General features: G+C 53.8%; 1 protein-coding gene and 1 long non-coding RNA gene across 3 annotated transcripts in view; one reads left to right on the forward strand and one right to left on the reverse strand.

Moving 5' to 3' along the window:
- Nucleotides 1-18,008, reverse strand: part of MYH11 (myosin heavy chain 11) — a 120,990-nt gene that overhangs the window by 20,825 nt on the left and 82,157 nt on the right. The window contains exons 1-15 of one of the 2 annotated variants that reach the window (XM_029948924.1): nucleotides 17,177-17,302; nucleotides 15,955-16,107; nucleotides 15,389-15,562; nucleotides 14,044-14,217; nucleotides 12,288-12,402; nucleotides 9,734-9,927; nucleotides 8,272-8,393; nucleotides 8,095-8,164; nucleotides 7,761-7,921; nucleotides 6,137-6,245; nucleotides 3,609-3,740; nucleotides 3,302-3,508; nucleotides 2,287-2,424; nucleotides 1,129-1,252; nucleotides 589-760 (exon numbers count right to left, since the gene is read on the reverse strand). In XM_029948924.1, coding sequence (XP_029804784.1) covers nucleotides 589-760; nucleotides 1,129-1,252; nucleotides 2,287-2,424; nucleotides 3,302-3,508; nucleotides 3,609-3,740; nucleotides 6,137-6,245; nucleotides 7,761-7,921; nucleotides 8,095-8,164; nucleotides 8,272-8,393; nucleotides 9,734-9,927; nucleotides 12,288-12,402; nucleotides 14,044-14,217; nucleotides 15,389-15,562; nucleotides 15,955-16,107; nucleotides 17,177-17,272 — 2,141 coding nt within the window. In that variant the 5' untranslated portion in view covers nucleotides 17,273-17,302. Of the gene's footprint in view, nucleotides 1-588; nucleotides 761-1,128; nucleotides 1,253-2,286; nucleotides 2,425-3,301; nucleotides 3,509-3,608; nucleotides 3,741-6,136; nucleotides 6,246-7,760; nucleotides 7,922-8,094; nucleotides 8,165-8,271; nucleotides 8,394-9,733; nucleotides 9,928-12,287; nucleotides 12,403-14,043; nucleotides 14,218-15,388; nucleotides 15,563-15,954; nucleotides 16,108-17,176; nucleotides 17,303-18,008 lie in introns of those variants that run through there. The other variant, XM_029948925.1, reaches the window with a different exon arrangement.
- LOC115299536 lies at nucleotides 15,327-16,240 on the forward strand. Its single transcript, XR_003912229.1, has 2 exons — nucleotides 15,327-15,494; nucleotides 15,667-16,240. It is a non-coding gene; the product is annotated as an uncharacterized LOC115299536 (long non-coding RNA).

Genomic DNA, 18,008 nt, shown 5'->3' on the forward strand with positions numbered 1-18,008 from the left:
TCCCCAAGGCCCAGCTTCCTGCGCAGTGGAGGTCACGGCTGCGAGCCGGCCATGTGCGCGAGAAATCACCGTCTGCAAAGAGCCGGGCACACGGTGATTGGGAAAGACCCTCCGTTGTTGCTGCAAGATTCGCAGTGCGAGGCACGGACCCAGCCAGGAGCCGGGAGAGGGGCAAACGGGGAATGGGGTCGCCACGCGTTTCCAGGGTCAGGCAGGATCTGGGGGTGCTGCAGCCTGGGGGCAGAGAGCGGGGGGCAAAAGCTGGGGAAGATGGGCGTTCACGGAAAGGGCCCTCACAAGGAGGGGCAGGGGGCTCGTCCTGGCCTCAGGCACCTGGTGCCTGACACGCCAGTGGAGGGGACCCCGTGGGCACCTGCAGATGAGAAAGGCCTGGACGTCCGAGGGGCAGACGCGGCCGGGGGAGGGCATGTGCAGAGAGAGGATGGGTTTGGCAGGAGGGGAAGAAAGTCAGTGGCATCATTCTGAAAGTGCAAGCAGGACAGGGGAGGCACCCAGGAGGACGGAGGCCTGCCTGGAGGAGGAGGGAACACACAGGACCACAGGATGTGCCCCCCCCCGCCGGGCCACCTGCTCAGGGCCGCCTGCAGTTCCTCCTCCTTCTTGGCCAGCTGCATCTTGAGCTCGGCGATCTGGGCCTGCAGGTCCGCGATCTGCTCGTGGAAGTCGCTGGCCTCGCCCTCCAGCTTCCTCTTCAGCTTCTCCAGCTCCTGCCGGTTCTTCTCCTCCTTCTTCAGCCGCACTGTGACAAAGCAGGGGCCCCTTAGGAGGGGGAAGCTACCAGAAAGGCGCCCAGAGGACAAGCCTTTCTGCTCAGGCAGTTCACGAACACACACAGGCACGCACACGCATGCACATGCGCACACACACACACACACACGCACACATGTGCACCCGGCCCTACAGGTGACTGTCACGGCCCAGACCGCTCCGGTGCAGGACGGAAGTCGGTGCTGATGAGCAGCACTTTTATTATCACTGACACATTGGCCGCGGGAGCCGGGAGGGTCATGCCTCCCCTGAAACAACAGGACACGCTCAGCTCTGCTCTCGGACTTCCCCAGCGTTTCCCGCGTCCATTTGAACCCGGCTCTGGGGTTGCTGGTGTACCTTCCAGTTCCGAAATCATCGATTCATGCTTGTTTTTGAGCTTGGTGAGGTTCTTGGCCTTTTCTTCCTCTTCGGCGAGATTTGTCGTTAGGTCACTAATCCTCTCCTCGAGGAGTTTTCGCTCCTTTTTGGGAAAAAAGAGAGAAATGTCAGTAGCTTTTTTTTCTCTTCTCCAGGATCTGCCTTTCACTTTTAGTCACTTCCAGATCAACAGTTGGCAGGAACCCCACACGAACACCAAGTGCCACCTCGGGTTTTAAAATGATAAGGAGACATTCCTTCACGGCAATTCCCTGTAACCTGGCCACTTCTCACTCCTGCAACCTCTCCCTTCCTGCTTCATGTTCAGGTGGGTGCGCCCTCTTCCCTTATGACCACGGCAGCTGTTCTCTGCCACAGGGCCTTTGCACAGACAGGGCCATCTGCTGAGCTGCTCCTCCAGTCCCCTTCCACCCACTCTTCATTGGTCAGGTTCCCACTCTGATGCCACATCCTCCAGGAAGCCTTCCCTGAACACCTTGCTTCCAGTCCCCTAGTGCTGTGTTTTTATGATATGATGAACACCTCCTTCAGAGCCCAGACTGTGATGCTCATTCGTGGTTAGGCGGAGGATCATCTATTTACTTCCTCACCAGAGTATGCGCCCTGCCAGGGCGGGGCCCTCCTTCACCCAAAACAGGCCCTGGCTCGTGGCATCTTTAGTTCAAAGAACTAAAGGGACCCCAGACTCAGGGGAGTGGGGGTGACCTACGCATTCCTGTTTACACGGGGGCTTTTCCAGTTTGGGCGCTGAAAGTCCCACCTTCCAGAAAGCCCTGAGTCCCAGACAAACCAGGACAGCCGGTCACCCTATGGCTACCTGGAAGCCATCCGCGAGAATGAGGGGGAGGCTCCCACGTCTCAGGCACACGGGGCTGCCTTCGCACAACCAGGGGGCTCCGCTGGCACGGAGTTTCTGAGACCCGCCCCGTGGCAGCCCTGGTGCTGGTGGGGCCACCAGGGACCCCGTCCACGGCCCACCTGTATGTGGACGGCAGTCAGAGGCCGCCTCCCCCTGGCCCGGCCTCCAGCACCCTGTCCTTGGCCGGGAGGGACAGGTGTCTGGAGCCCTCACCCGTGGAGCCTGCCGCGTTAATGCAGACGCCAGCCCCTACTCACTTTGGACAGCTTATTGTTCTGATCATCCATGACCAGAATATCGTCCTCCAGTTTCTTGATCTTGGCCTCGGCCGTGACCTTCTCGAGCTGTAACTTCTGCCTCGCAGCTTCCTCCTCCTCCAGCTGCTCTTCCAGGTCCTTTGTAGGGGGAGGGGGGGAAAAATCAGCCTCGCTCACCACAGAGTCCCTTTCTTGAAGCTCCGGGGACTGACCCACATTAGAGGCTGGGCCTCCTTGCCCCCGTGCTCTGCAGTCTCCTTTTACTGGAAATGAAAGTTTGGGGAAAGCACTTGGCTTTGTGGGGCCTCGGTTTTCCCCATCCGTCAAATGGGAAGAGTAGATACTGTGGCAGTTTCAAACTATGTCCACAGACTCTTTGGTACTCTTCCCTTCAAGAAGTGGAGGCTAACTCCCCTCCCCTTCATTGTGGGCTGGACTTAGGTATGTGGGCTGGACTTAGATTAAGTGCTTCTAACAGATAAAATCAGGGAGAAGCCATGGAATGTAAGCCTCAGAGATTAGGCTCTAAGAGGTACTGCGGCCTCCTCCCCTCCTCCCTCTCTGGATTCACCCTTCCTGCGGGGAGCCGGCCACGGCATAGTAAGGACCCTCCGGCAGCTCCACAAGAAGCCCTCCAGGACTAAAGCTTCTTGCTGACAGCCACGGGAGTGAGCCACGTGGACGGGGGGCACTCCAGCCCTGGGCTCACCTCCCGACAGCAGCCTCCAGACAGACTGTAAACCGCTTTCAGATTCCCGAAGCTGCCAAGATCTGGGGGGCTCTGTCCTGCACCAACAGCTAATTAATGCAACTGCCCCTCACGTGCACAGGTTTTATACGTGGAGGGCAGGACAGAGTGGGCTCTCCGGGAGACCTGTGTTTAAGTCCCCACCCTGGCTGGGTGGCCCCAGGCCGACGGCCATTCCTCTCCAACCTTCAGTCCCCATACCTGTCCGGCAGGGACACACATGACCGTGGGCCGCTCACAGGCCCCGCGGCGAGGGCCAAGCCTTACCAGCATCTGCTGGGCCATCTTCTTCTTCTCGGCCTGCAGCTGCTGGCCCCGGTCTTCCTCCTCCTCCAGGCGGGCCTCCATCTCGTGCAGGATCTCCTCCAGCTCCTGCTTCTTCGCTGCCAGGCGGACCCGCATCTCCTCGGCCTCAGCGTACAGCTCCGTCTCTGCCTGCAGCTGCTCCTGGAGCACGTTCTTCTCCTCGGCCAGCTGCACACGGGGGCGAGGCAGGCGGCCGCTGAGCCCTGCGGGGTCCCGTCCTGCCCCCCGTCCGTCCGCCGCAGCCCCGGCCGTGTGCCCAGCCCACTACCTGCGTGTGCTTCTGCTCCAGCTCCCTGAGCTCACTCTCGGCCTTCTTCTGCAGCTCCTTGGTCTTCTGCAACTCGTCCTCCTTGGCCTGCATCTCCTCCTCCTGCCGCGTCACCTGGAGCAGGGGCTTCACCTGCGACAGAGCGTCAAACGTTAGTGGCGTTCAGGGCACAGGGACGGGCTCCCCTAACGACTCAGATCAGGGCTTCTCCACCAGGACCAGGTCTACCCCATCCCTCCCCCCCGCTGGGACACCTGGCAATTCCTGGAGATGCTACCGACACCTAGAGGGTAGAGACCAGGGATGCTGCTGCAGGTTCTAGAAGGCACGCGATGGCCCCCGGAACACAGGATCGTCCATCCCCCAAATCCTGACAGTGCCGCAGCGGAGAAACCGTAAATGAGGGCAACCAAAACAGGCACCAAGTGTCACAGAGAAAGTCTCCCCTTCTCCCATTTAGCCCCTTCCCAGAGAGAGTTACTGCTGACGAACAGTTTCCTTCCAAGGAGAAAAGGGGGAAAAATCTCCCCCATTCTACCTCCTCATCAAGGTCGTTACGGGCATTGTTGGCATTTCCCACCAGCCTTTTCTCCTACGTGTTTAAAAAACACACCCACGATCATGTTGCCCAATTTTATACGCTGCTTCCATTACTTTAAACTGTTAAGGTTATTATTATTGTCATTACTCCACGCTGCTATTTCATCCTGACGACTTTGTGTTTTGATGGCTGTCATCTTTGTCCAATAGAAGCGGTAAGGGGCGCCTGGGTAGCTTAGTCGGTTGAGTGTCCGACTCTTGATTTCGGCTCAGGTCGTGATCGCACAGTTTGTGGGGTCGAGCCCCTTGGAGGGGTCTGCACTGACAGTGTGGGCCACAGCCTGCTTGGGATTCTGTGTCTCCCTCTCCTTCCGCCCCTCCCCTGCTCATGTGCACTCTTTCTCTCTCAAAAATACACCAACATTTAAAAAAAGACTAGCAGGACGCTTGGGTGGCTCAGTCGGTTGAGAATCTGCCTTCAGCTCAGGACATGGTCTCGTGGTTCATGAGTTCAAGCCCCACATTGGGCTCTGTGCTGACAGCTCAGAGCCTGGAGCCTGCTTCAGATTCTGTGTCTCCCTCTCTCTCTGCCTCTCCCCTGCTTGAGCCCCCGCTCCCCTCTCTCAAAAATAAACATTAAAAAAAAATTTTAAAGCAGTGAGAGAGAACATCATTGTCTTTTTCCTGACCTTAAGGGAAAAACTCTCAGGTTTTCACCATTGACTATTATGATCACGGTGGGTTTTTCATATAAGACCTTTATTATGTTGAGGTGTGTTCCCTCTAACCCTACTTTGTGGAGGGTTTTTAGACACCATTCTTAAGGGTTTAAAAATATCCCATCAAATTAATGAGATGGCTGGGGCTGGGCATTGGCGTTTTGCTATTTTAAAGTTTCTTTTTAAACTTTATTTATTTGGAGAGAGACAGAGACAGTATGAGTAGGGGAGGAGCAGAGAGAGAGAGAGAGAGAAAGAGAGAATCCCAAGCAGACCCCCCACTCTCACCACAGAGCCTGACATGGGACTTGAACCCATGAAACTGTGAGATCATGACCTGATCTGAATCCAAGAACTGGATGCCCAACAACAGAGCCACCCAGGTGCCCTGATGTTTAGTTATTTTAATAAAGCCACAGCGAATGCCCTGGATTCCTGGCTCTGTTTCAGATGGCTTCCTTAGGGCAGTTTTTTCAGAAGTCGGGGCAACGATGAACCTTTCCAAGAGGAAGCCCCCCCCCTGCTCTTTCCCAGGCTGGCTCCTCACTCTGGGTTCCCTTCACCATTAGGTATTTATTTCTGTGTTGATCTGCTCCCTGTCTGCTCGGCCACTCAACTAGAACATTCATCAGACCAGGGCCCATGATGTCTGCTCCCTGCGGTTTCCCTGGCACCTCGCGCGTGCCTTGCACACAGTGGGAGCGCGGTCGGTCTTTGCTTGACGAGAAACCTTTGTTTCACACTCAAGGGCACGAGAGAGGCAGCTGTGTCTGTCACAACAGAACACGACTTGGTGCAAAGGTTCGTGACAGCGAGTGACCTTGCAAGAGCAAGTTTTGTCCCCAGAGGAGTGAGCAGAGGACACCCCAACAACCCGTGAGCATCTCCAGGGAAGGGTGCTTTGTGAACAAGCCAGTCCCCACGAAGACACACGGCAGGATTGCATTTATGCAACGTACTCGAAATGGCAAAATTACAGCAAGGAGAATGGATGAGCAGGGGAAGTGGGTGTAGCCGCAAGTGCCGAGGGGTTCCTTGCGGTGATGGTAATGCTCTGGAGATCACTGTCAAGGTCACTCAAGGTCATTTACAACCCACGTGCTGAAGAGAGGGGCCCTTGGCAGGCCCGGAGAACTGCTAACAGGCAAGGTTGGATTCTGAGCCCTCAGGTGCACGCGGGGTGGTGACCAGACGCGGTCCCGCTTTGGGAGCAGCTGGAGGGGGTGCCCGGGCTCCGGGTCCCCAGGGGCGTGGGCCCCGAGCACTCACTTTGGTGAAGAGCCGCCACCACTGCCAATTCCTCAACTTGAGGTAGGCCGCACAGTTCCTCTGGATCACCCTCATGGCCGTCAGCTGTTGCTGCCTCTTGGCAAAGGCCCTGGGGAGAGGGAAGAGGCCCTGTGAGAAGCCCTGGGGGACCCAGCACCCACCTCCCCGTGGGTCCACGGGATCTGGTCCCGCAGCATCCTGAAAGCAAGACACATCTGTTGGGCGTCTGACTTTGTGACTCATGTGGGGACATCTCCCCATTCTCTCTAACTCAGGCTTTTAAAAAAATGTTTATTCATTTTTGAGAAAGAGAGAGTGTGTGTGAGCAGCAGAGAGAGAGGGGGACAGAGGATCCAAAGTGGGCTCTGCACTGACAGCACAGAGCCCAACGCGGAGCTCAAACCCACAGATGGTGAGATCATGACCTGAGTCAAAGCCAGACGCTCAACCAACTGAGCCCCCCAGGTGCCTCCCCCGTCTCCAACTCAGATTCTTCATGAAGCTCTGAGCATCAGCACATGCATGGTGTCTGGGCCCGGACCACTCAGCTCATCTGGGGGCCAGAGCCCTTCTCCTCCGTGGGCCAGGAAAACCCCAGCTCACAAAATGGCCTGGCCTCGAAACAGTGGTCCAAACGACACCGAGTAACGCAATTCCTACACATCTCCAACTGTGCTGTGTCTTCCCCAAAGCTGAGTGTCTGGCAAACCTATTCTTGCCTTCGGGTGCGTTTTGGAAATCTCACACCTGACGTGGAAACAGCCCTCTTCCTGTTTAACGGCTGCGGGCTCTGCAAAACCACAGCACAACTTCTTTCCCCTGTGCGGCCGCCATCTTGGAACGTGGGTGAACTTGAGAAATACAACTCGTCCGGTGAGTGAGGGTGGGAGGGGCGGCATCGGAGAATTTAGTTATCAAATTTAACAACGTAGGTCGGTCCCTGGACTAGAGCTCCCCAGTTCTGGCCTTGACGGTCTTGGCTCCACGTGGCAACGCATCAGCTGAACATGATCGGGGCTCTGCAGATGCGAGCGCTCCATCCCTGGATAGGGAGCCTGGCCGCCCGCCCCTACTGGCTTCACTGGGATAGGACTTTCCTCGAGGAACCCCACCCCCCATGCAGACCCCCGGCTTCACACATCAGAAGGGGCCTCCAATCTTCCAAGACTCTGCCTTAGGCTCCCTTTTGGACATGGAGCCACGGATACAGCCCAATATTCTTTGCTCAGATTCTTGACCACATTCTCCTGCATCTCATGTGATGACCAGGTCCTGTTCGCAGCCCTCTTCATGCTACACTGAGTATTCTCCATCTCCAGTGGAGAGATTTGAGCCCCAGAGAGTAACTTGTCCAAGTTTCACCAGCAAGTCAGCGCGAGGCCAGGTCTAAAACCCCAGGGCCCACGGTCTTAGCCCCTTCCTGACCTGCCCTTAGAACTAGCGCGTTTCTCTAAAGTGGCACCATGTCGGTCTCTGCCACGGAAAGCCACCAGTTGTCAGGGATGCCCCCTAAAGCAGACAGTCACGTGGAAGCAGGAACCAGGGCATGAGGCCAGAGAACCCCGCTGGGAGTGTGTGTTTCTGGGCTGTTCGCCAGGAGGCCGTAGAACATGGGGGTCCTCACTTTCTGGCCAGGTAGCCGCGACACATGGCCTGGAAAGCCATGATGACGTCGGTGATCTTCAAGTCCCGTTCCTCTTCCAGGTGGGCCAGGACCCCCGTGCGGAAGAAGATTTTGCTCTGCCCGATTCTGTACAGGTTGGGGTCGAGTTCCAGGGCTTTGATCTGGGGGAGGAGAGGGGAACAGGTGTTTCCATTCTCGGCTGGGACACGGGGCCAACGTTAGGAGCGTTAAGGAGGGTCCACCCCCACAGGCTCCTGACGGGGGTGGGGGGTGGCGGAGGTCTGCCCTTGGATTTCCAGCTGGATTTCCAGGGAGGGGGAGGGGTGGGACTCACCATGAGAATGCAGGCCTGCTTCCCGTCCATGAAGCCTTTGGGAATGGCATTGGCAGCCAGGATCTCGTAGCTGGAGACACAGGGCGGAAGTCGCTTACCCAAGCCCCCGCTCCGGCTGGCCTAGCTCACACCACCCCCGCCCCCTCCCCCACCCCATGCCCGGCCCTGCGGGCTCACCGCTGGCGGAACTCCTGGAAGACGATCCTGTTGGGGAAGCCCTGACGGCAGATGCGGATGCCTTCCAACACCCCGTTGCACCGCAGCTGCTCCAGCACCAGGAAGGCATCCAGCTTGCCGGACTGTGAGGGCAGAGAGGCCAGTGGACCCCTGGGGCCGGGACCCCGGAGCAGCAAGCCTCAAATCTCAGGCCTGGGTGACCCACCTCGTCAAGCCACCGGATGACTCTCTTGTGCTTGGTGACACCAGCATCCCCTGGTCGGACCCTGGGGCTTCCTCCCTTCCACCTCGTCACCTCTGCCTCTTCACTTTCTGTCCTTCCTCAGCTCTACTGCAGCGACCTCCCAAATACCTCCCAACGGACCCACTTTTCTCCGCTGCCATCCACTCACCACCAGAGCCCCCCTGCCGGCTTCCCACCATTATCTTGCCTTCCCCCTGCAACTTCTCCTATCATTTCTCTAACATCAGTCTGATCATGACATCCCCCTGCTTCTAAAAGCCCCCAGTGGCATTCTCTGGAAGGAGGGCCAAAGTCTGGTCAACCCACCAGACTACCCCGACCCAGCCCCTGCCAAGCGATTCACCCCTGTCTCTCCCTAATCCCTGCCTCACACCATCACATCACATGTCAACCCAAAACAATGACCCACATGGTGTTTCCCTGCCTAGACCCTTCGTTTCTCAACTCACATCTCTGCTTCACCTGGTGCCTCTGCCTAGGAGGCCTTCCCCACCCTGGCTTCCACCTCACCAAGGTGCTGCCGCCTCCTCCTTCCCAAGGCAGCTTCCTCTGAGCCCTGAGGCTGGAGTGGAAACTCCAACTATGCGGTGTCCTCATAACTTATCATTTTACACTGTGATAGCAGCCCGTGGGGCTCTCTCCCCCACTGGGTCTCCCATAACATCAGCACTGCTGACACCTTGGGCTGGATTGGTCCCTGCCTTTCCCTCTGTGAGGGCTGCCCGGTGCACTAGACGGTGTTTAAGAGCACCCCTCCCTGGCTTCTACGCACTGGATGCAAACAGTTATGACAACCAACGATGTCTTCGGACATGGCCAAATGTCCCCTGGGGGACACAAGTGCCCCAGCTGAGCATCCCTGCACTAGATTACGATGTGAACCTGCAGGCAGAGACTACGTGTATCCATCACCATATCCCCAGTATCCAATACAGGTGCAGCTCAGTAAGTATAGACCGGACTGATGAGCGTGTGAGTGATTTGACGCCAGGGCTGAAAGGCCCTTCTGTCCCCTCGCTCCCCTTTGCCTCCGGGATGCGGAACGGGTACCAAATCTAGACAACCTTCCACCTGTGTCAGATGGAGCCCTTGGAGTGTGGAGTAAAGTATTGTACCCGCCCCTCGAGCCCAGTCTGCTTCTCCCTTTCCCAAAGCCGCCAGACGATGGCCCCGGGGAGGACATTCTGACCCCCCAGGGAGCCGGGCAGGTGGCCTCACCCTCTTCTCGTGGTTGGGGATGATGCAGCGCACGAAGTTGGGCGTGGTGTTGCGCAGCGTGGTCATCAGCTTCCCCAGCTGCTCTTTGTACAGCTGCCCCACCGTGCGGAACATGCCCTTCTTGGTCTTGGAGGCGCTGGGCAGGGAGCTCTCTGTCATCTTCGCCATCTGGTCCAGGCCCACAATGCGGTCCACTGTGGGGCACATTAATGTTGGGGTCAGCCTCCGGCATGCCCAGGGGCCCTCAGCCCCCCACCACAGGCCAGAGGACCAGAGGGTGGAGACCCCAAGTCTTCTGCTCCCTCTTGGTGGGCACCCCCCATTCTTTCCTCTGCCACCAACCCCTCTCCTCCAGCAATAGGTAAAGGGAGGTGTGTTGTGTATTTGGGAAATCCTGGAAGCCACTGAAATCCCAAGTTCTCTGTGATGTTGTCACAGAGATCCGGGAATAGATCCTGTTCTGGCCATTGCCTTGGCCTGGTGCTATTTTCTGCCTCAGTTTCTCCTTCTGCAAAATGGGGGTATTAACAGCATCTACTTTATAGGGCAGGGATAGATGAATAAGGCGTGGAGAGCACTTATCCCTCCTGCCAGCTTTCAGTCCTTCATCTACCGACAAACGTTTATTGAGAGGCTACTATGTGCCAGGCCCCCAGGGATTAGCCATGAATAAGACAAAAACTTTGTGTCTCTATACACACACACCCCAGCCCATACTCTATGGATATTCCAATAGAAAGAGAAAGATAATGGTTACGTACATAAGTATACAATATTCTAAGTGGTGAGGCTTGATTAGAAAGATAAGGCAGCCTAAAGGGGGAAAGAGATTGATGGGGGTGATCTCTCTGATAAGTTGATATTTGAGCAAAGGCCTGAAAGAAGTGAGTGAGTGACCAGATAGATATCCAGAAATAATATTCTGGGCAGAAGACATAGCAAATATTCCAAGGTAGGAATCTTGCACATTTATAAACATTCAACGAAGAATATATGATGGTGGGCACCTGGGAGGCTCAGTCGGTTAAGCACCGGGCTTCGGCTTAGGTCATGATCTCATGGTTCGTGGGTTTGAGCCCCGTGTTCGGCTCTGTGCTGACAGCTCAGAGCCTGGAGCCTTTTTCAGATTCTGTGTCTCCCTCTCTCTCTGACCCTCCTCTGCTCATGCTGTCTCTCTCTCTCTCTCAAAAATAAATAAAACATTAAAAAAAAAGAATATGTGGTGGTGTTATTGGTGGTGTTATTATAACCACTAAGGTTCTTTTTCTTTCAGAACAGAATGAGAGACTCCTGCCAGCCCAGTGGGTCCTGCACAAACCAAGGGCAAACCACTGGCTTTGCTATGAATTTCCCTCAAAGCACTGCTTTGTGCACACAATGAATTTTGCTAAGTTGTGTTTTCATTTCTATTTAGTTCAAAATATGTTTAAATCTCTCTTGAGAAAATTAACACACAACAAGAAATTTCTTCTTTGAGTCATGTGTTACTTAGAAGCATCTTGTCTATTCTCCATAGATATGGGGATTTTCCAGCTGCCTTTCCCTTACTGATTTCTAATTTGATTCTATGATGGTCCAAGGGCAGATGTTACATGCTTTCTATTCTTTTAGATTCTTTAAGGTGTGTTTTATGGACCTGAATATGGTCTATCTTGGTGGACGTTCCATGTGAGCTTGAGAAGTATGTGTATCCATCCATTGCTGGATGAAGCCATCTATAGACGACAGTTAAGTTCAGTTGGTAGACGGGGTGGTTCAGTTCAACTCCACTGGCATTAAGATGCCCTATTACTGTTCCTTGTACTCAGTGAGGCTCCACGTAATAAAGTCCTGTCTCCTGCAAGGTGTCATGTACTGAGTCTTTCCTCTGGGCCTGGCAGGGGCTCAGCCTTTCACACGGATTATCTCTTCCTGGTCCTCAGAGTCAACCAAAGTGTGGTGCCCAGAGCATCAGCAGTAGAATGTAGGAACTTGCTAGAAATGCAGACCCTCAGGACCCATCTAGACCTGCTGAATCAGAACCTCCTGGGGTATGTGGTTATGTGCCCAGCAGTCTGAGTTTTGACAAGTCACCCTGGAGATCCAGATACATGCTCAAACTTGAATCCTCAGTCTAACTCTGCCCTCACAACAATCCTAGGAGAGTTGAGGACTATTGTTATCTTCCTGGTTTTACTCAAGAGGGCACTAAAGCTTAAAGTCGAGAGACTTGTCCAAGATCACACAACTAGTGCTGGGCAGACACAAGATTACTGTCTTTCTGACTCCAGATGGGAGCCCACCATGCCCCCTGGGCCACATTTCCTCTGTGACAGCCTGTGCCTTGATTTAAGACCTTCCCGCGGGGGTCCAGCTGTGGGACTGAGGGGTCAGGGGTCACCACTCAGGAAGTGGCTCAATGTGTCAACAAGTCATCCGGGACACCTGCCCACACTGCCCTCTCCCCACCCACACATGCCCGCCCACCCTGGGAGGCGGTGTGGGAACCAGGGGCAGCCTCAAGGAGGCAGAGGAGTTTGTGCCCAGGCCTCCAGCGCCAGCAGGCAGGGCTCACCATCCTTCCACAGGTCAGCCACAAACTTGTCCGAGGAAGCATTGAGGAGGGAGGTCACATTGTCATTCAGCGGGTCCATGTTCTTGGTCAGCCAGGCACTGGCATTGTAGTCCACCTGCCGAGGGTCACCCACAGGTCAGGCACTTCTGCCTGGGTCACAAACTAAGGGCAGGGCCCACGGCTTCCTGTTTCCCTCCCGGAACCTCCCACATCAGAGAGGAAGTGGCATTAGCAGCCGCCATGATGGGAATCCACCAATACCAATGAAGAGACTGATGGATCAGTATCTTAAAGGGCCCTGTGCGTTGTGGGGCATTGGCTAATGGCAACCACTGCTGAGAAGGCATCTCTGTCCTTTCTGCAGAGCCTGGTCGGAAGTCTGTGAGCTCCTAAACGTGCAGGGCTTTGCTGACGACAAATACTCCCCCTCACACCCAAAGATCTTCTCTCATGCGGAGAAGCCTTGGCAACAATTAAATTATATCTGAGGACCTCGTTTCCCATCTCTGATGGATGTAATTTTGGTGACTTGGAGATTCTGATATATGGATACAGAGAAAAAGAATATATAAAGATTTTTAAATTCCTGACTTGAACACGGATTGTGGCCAAATCCTTAATTCTATTATGGTGACCATGAAATGGAAAGAACTTCTAAAACAACTCTGGCAAATTATTATGGGATGTGGGTTGTTATGGTGATAGCCACACCTGATCAGAGAGGGAACTAAAAAAACACCACTTGGAAAGTGGGAAAAAGAAAAGTGTGACTCTGTGTGCTTAAGGGAATATACACCCTTGAGTATAAGGTAGGAGTTGGCAAACTTTGTTGGTAAGCGGCCCAGATAGTAAATATTTTCAGTGTTGCAGGCCACAGTGTCTCTGTCACATAACGTCACAAGCTGCCAAAGACATTATGTAAATACATGGACCTGGCTGTGTCCCAATAAAACTTTATTTACAGAAGCAGGCTGTGGGTCAGATTTGGCACATGGGCCGTGGTTGGCCGATCCCTGGGATAGGGCATTGGCTGTTTGCATGTGGCAGCGGGGAGGGGGTCCTGGAGAGAGAATAAATACTCAGATTCTGTGAACCACACTACGCGGGGTCTTTTCTACACTCTCCAGGACCCTCAGGAGCCATGGAGGAAGGTCCTATATATTTACAGCTGTCACATCATGGTCATCATTATGGAGGAGGAGGAGAGAAGTAGGAGGCAGGGAGAGGAGGAGAAAGGGGCGGAAGGGGAAGGGAAGAGGAAGAAGGAGAAGAGGAGAAGGAGAAGAAAGCGGAGGAGGAGGAAAAGGAGGAGGAAACAGGGTGAGGGAGGAGGAGGGAGAGGAGGAAGACAAGCGTCACATATTTCCCAGGACAGCACAGGCAGGAGATGGCAAACTGAAGGCTGTGATAAGGGAGCCTTGTGTTGGAAGTGTGTGAAAGGCGTGTTTATTGGCCATCCCAACCCAGCTGCCCCTTCCTGTTGGGTTTAAGTTATAGCAGGAAGGATTCAGAGTCTGCACAAGAAAGAATCGCTTGGCCACATTGGTTGGAATAGGTTATAGAGGTTAGAATTCACATATAAATATATCTTAGGACATATATCCCTTATAGATATTCAGACAGATCATACCTAGGACTCGCTTGGATTGAGCTTTGGGGGTCTGCCATTCCCAGACTACTCCCACTGTGATTCCCTGCATCACCACCCCCCTCCACCCCCTGGGGACAGAGTGAGCTCTGGGGCCATGGCTGGTACCTTCCCAGCATAGTGGATGATGGAGAACTCAGTCTTGTCCTTGAGCTGCTTAGGCTTCTGGAACTTGGGGTGGCTGCCCTGCTCCGTGCACAGCTTCTCCACGAAGGACGTGTCTGTGGCTTTGGGGAACCAGCACTCCTCGTCCAGCAGGGCCAGCACACCCGGAGGGTTGTTCTGTGGACAGCAAGGGGGTGTGGGTCACATGGAAGGTGCCCAAGCCTCGGGCTTGCCAGAAAGAGCCGGCCACTGAAATGCACCATAGGCAGCCCACAGCTCTATGACTGTGTCTGCCTACATACAGAGATGGATTTATGCCTCCCACGCCTACAAATCTATCCTCAGATTACTCTGTGGCCAATGGACCCCACTGGGGACGGAAGGGCAGGCACCCACAGAACGTGTGCAATGCTGCCCCCTAGTGGACAGCACGCACAGAACAGCACAAAGATTTCAGGCTTGATTTGATGCTTTGCATATAAATTGACCTCAGGATTCGTTTGAATAAAGCTTTTCTCCGTGGCCCAGACCAGCCAGGAGTCCAGCCACATTTACACATGCCATTCGCTTTGCTAGAAATGGTCTTCACTGTTTAGACTCAGATCAGAGAAGTATTTCTTCTTTTTTTTTAAATTTAAATGTAAACTCTGCACCCAAGGTGGGGCTTGAACTCATGACCCTGGAGATCAAGAGTCACATGCTCCACCACCTGAGCCAGGCAGGTGCCCTAAGAACTATTTCTTCACTGCTCTGTCCAAAGCAGGCCTCCCTAAATCATTCTCCGCATAGGCCTTATCAGAGACGTTTTAATGGCTTTGTCTTGTTTCGTGGTCTGCTCCTTCAGGAAGGGAAGGGCCTGTGTCCAACTCTTAACGGTTACGTCCCCAACCCCTAGGAGGGGGCCTGGCGCAGAATAGGTGCTCAGGAAATAGTCATTCAACCATGACTTACTGTGTGCCTACTGTGGGCGTGGTTCTAGGAGTTAGGGATGCATCAGTGAGCAAGACAAAGACCTCTGTCTTTGGGAATGAATGGGTGCGAGAGGGGGAAGCAAGGGAAGGGAAGGGGGAGAGGGGAGGAGGGGGAAGGAGAGGAGAGGGGAGGGGTGGGGGAGGGGAGGGGAGGGGAAGGGAGGGAAGTAGAGGTGAAGGGAGAAAGGGAAGTGAGGGAAGGGAGGGGAAGGGGAAGGGAAAGGGAAGTAACAACAGGAAATACCTTTGACGGCACAATGTGCGCTAAGGGGAAGTGTGAGGGAGCTCACGGGACTCGGTGGGGGGAGCGGCGCGCACGCGGGGCGAGGGCAGGGTCCACACGCGCGCACGCCCGCGAGCGTGCTGCGCGCCCTCACCGGCCGCTCGATGAGCTCGATGCAGGGCTGCAGGTCGAGGCCGAAGTCGATGAAGTTCCACTCGATGCCCTCGCGCTGGTACTCCTCCTGCTCCAGGATGAACATGGTGTGGTTGAAGAGCTGCTGCAGCTTCTCGTTGGTGTAGTTGATGCACAGCTGCTCGAACGAGTTCACCTGGGCACACGATATGGGGGGGAGGGGCGTCTTGGTCAGAGCCCACGGGCCCCAGGGGAGCTCTGCCCGTGCACCTTCCCACAAGAGCCTGTCTGCCCTTTCAGGGCCCGGGGAGGGCTCGGCGCCAGCCAAGGCTGCCTGGAGTTCATGGCCGAGGACGGAAGAGAGAGAGAGGGAAGAGATCCAGTCCTGCCTGTTGGACCCGCTGTAGCTCTGGCTACACGTCCACAGACCAGTCCCTTTCCTGCCCCCTCAAGGATCTCACCTTAGCTAGACAGCCTCCCACCCTAGGTAGGCATCTGCCTGCCCTTCTCCAAAGTCATGGCCTCTCCAAGGGGAAGCATCCTCCCGAAGAGCCAGGACCACGGCTGCCCTGACCCCGCAGGCTGCACCTCAAAGATCTCGAATCCAGCGATGTCCAGGATCCCCAGGAAGGAAGCCCCCTGCCGGTGGGTCTTGTCCAGGGCTTTGTTCACGCGGCTGAGGATCCAGCGGAAGAGACGTTCGTAGGTGGCCTTGGCCAGAGCCTCTATGGCAAAGTCTGCCTGTGGGGAGAAGCGAGGAAGCATGTCCATCTCCAGGGGGCTGTCGTGTCATATGAGCCTGGCTGGCGGCTCCAAATTTTATTCCTCTCCTACCCATAATCAGTTCTTTAAAAATAAACAACAGAAAAATAAATTATGCCATCTCTACAATTAGTAGAAAAGGGGCAGTAAGGAATAGAGTGGTCAGACCTAAGGAGTGACTGTGTGGATCATTAAACACTTCCTGTCAGAGGAACGGGCTCTACCCTGTTCCATCCCGGGGGCCATGTAGAGGTTGTCAGTTCTGCCTCTTGAAAGGATACACAGTCATTTCTAAAAATATATCTTTTAGCTCTGACTTTGGATGTACAACTAAGAGGTCAGGATGAGATCATGAGTGAGGTGCTCTGCTGTTCTGTTTAGTATTGGAACCTCAAAAGCTGACATGGAACTTTGAGTATTCTAGTGTTGGATGGAGGAGATATAAAGAGATGGATAGATGGATAAAAAATGGATGGATGGATAGAGGGATGCATGGATGAGTGAATGGATGAATGAACAGATGGATGGATAGATGAATGGATGATGGATGGATAGATGAATGGATGATGGATGGATAGATGAATGGATGATGGATGGATGGATGGATGGTAGATAGATGGATGGATGGATAAACGGATGGATGGATGGATGTATAGATGGATGGATGGATGGATGTTTGGATGAGTGAATGGACGAATGAACAGATGGATGGATAGATGAATGGATGATGGATAGATGGATGGATGGATGGATGGATGGACGGACGGACAGATGGATAGATGCATAAATGAATGGATGGATGGATAAATGAATGGATGGATGGATAAATGAACAGATGGATGATGGATGGATGAACAGATGGATGGATGGATGAACATATGGATAGATGGATAGATGGATGGATGGATGGATAAACCGATGGATGGATGGAAGCACAGATAGGTGTATGGATAAATGGATGAACAGATGGATGGAGGAGTCTGCAGAAATAAATGATAAGTTTAGGAATAAACGTCACATGCAAAAATAAAAGCAGGTGCATCATTACCTGTTCTTTTGTCTGAGCTTTCTGTACCACATCCCGCCCAACCTTGATACGTGGCGTCAGGATAGATCTGGTGAAATCTGTCACATTAATTCCCATGAGGTGGCAAACTTTCTGAGCAGCTGGATGGAGGGGGAAAAAGCATATTAAGTGTATCACCAAAGAGAAGGCTTAGGGAAGAAGGCACATTACCTGTGATAATTGTGATCTGTGTGTGCAGTGGATATTTTTTGAGAAACAGAGCATGCTGTCGTGAACAGAGCATGAAAGAGTCCTGAAAACTGCTGTCATGGGTGACTTCGTCCCCAGGGTTTTCCTAAGAGGCAATGATGGGATGGGCGCGTGCCCCAAGTGGGGGCTTAGTGTCAGGTAGTTCTAGGTTTAAGTCCTTGCCTCCTCCCCACTTCCTAGCCATGCGACTTTGGAAAAGCTATTTAACTTCCTAGAGTCTTGCTTTTCTCAGCTCATAAAGAGACAGCCATTTGGTACCTTGCTGGGTTGTCAATGAGATTAAACGAGGGAAGGCATGTAAAGTGACTGGTATATGGTCACCTATCAATAAATGTGTCCCACTATCCCAAGATACGCATTGCATCCTTGTGTGTGGTGGAAAATACTAGAAACAACTTAAATGTCTATTAATATTGGAGCGAACAAATGTACCATGAATACCAAACAGCAGTTAAGAGAAATGACACTATTTCTTATCTGGGGATGGTTTTGCCCCCAGGGGACATTTGGCAATGTCTGGAGATATTTTTGGTTGTCACACTAGGGGGCGTTACTGTTGAGAAATGCTGATCCAGGTAACGGTGAGCAGAGAGATAAACAAGTT

This window comes from Suricata suricatta, chromosome 8, assembly GCF_006229205.1.
Source record: "Suricata suricatta isolate VVHF042 chromosome 8, meerkat_22Aug2017_6uvM2_HiC, whole genome shotgun sequence".
Taxonomy (NCBI): domain Eukaryota; kingdom Metazoa; phylum Chordata; class Mammalia; order Carnivora; family Herpestidae; genus Suricata; species Suricata suricatta.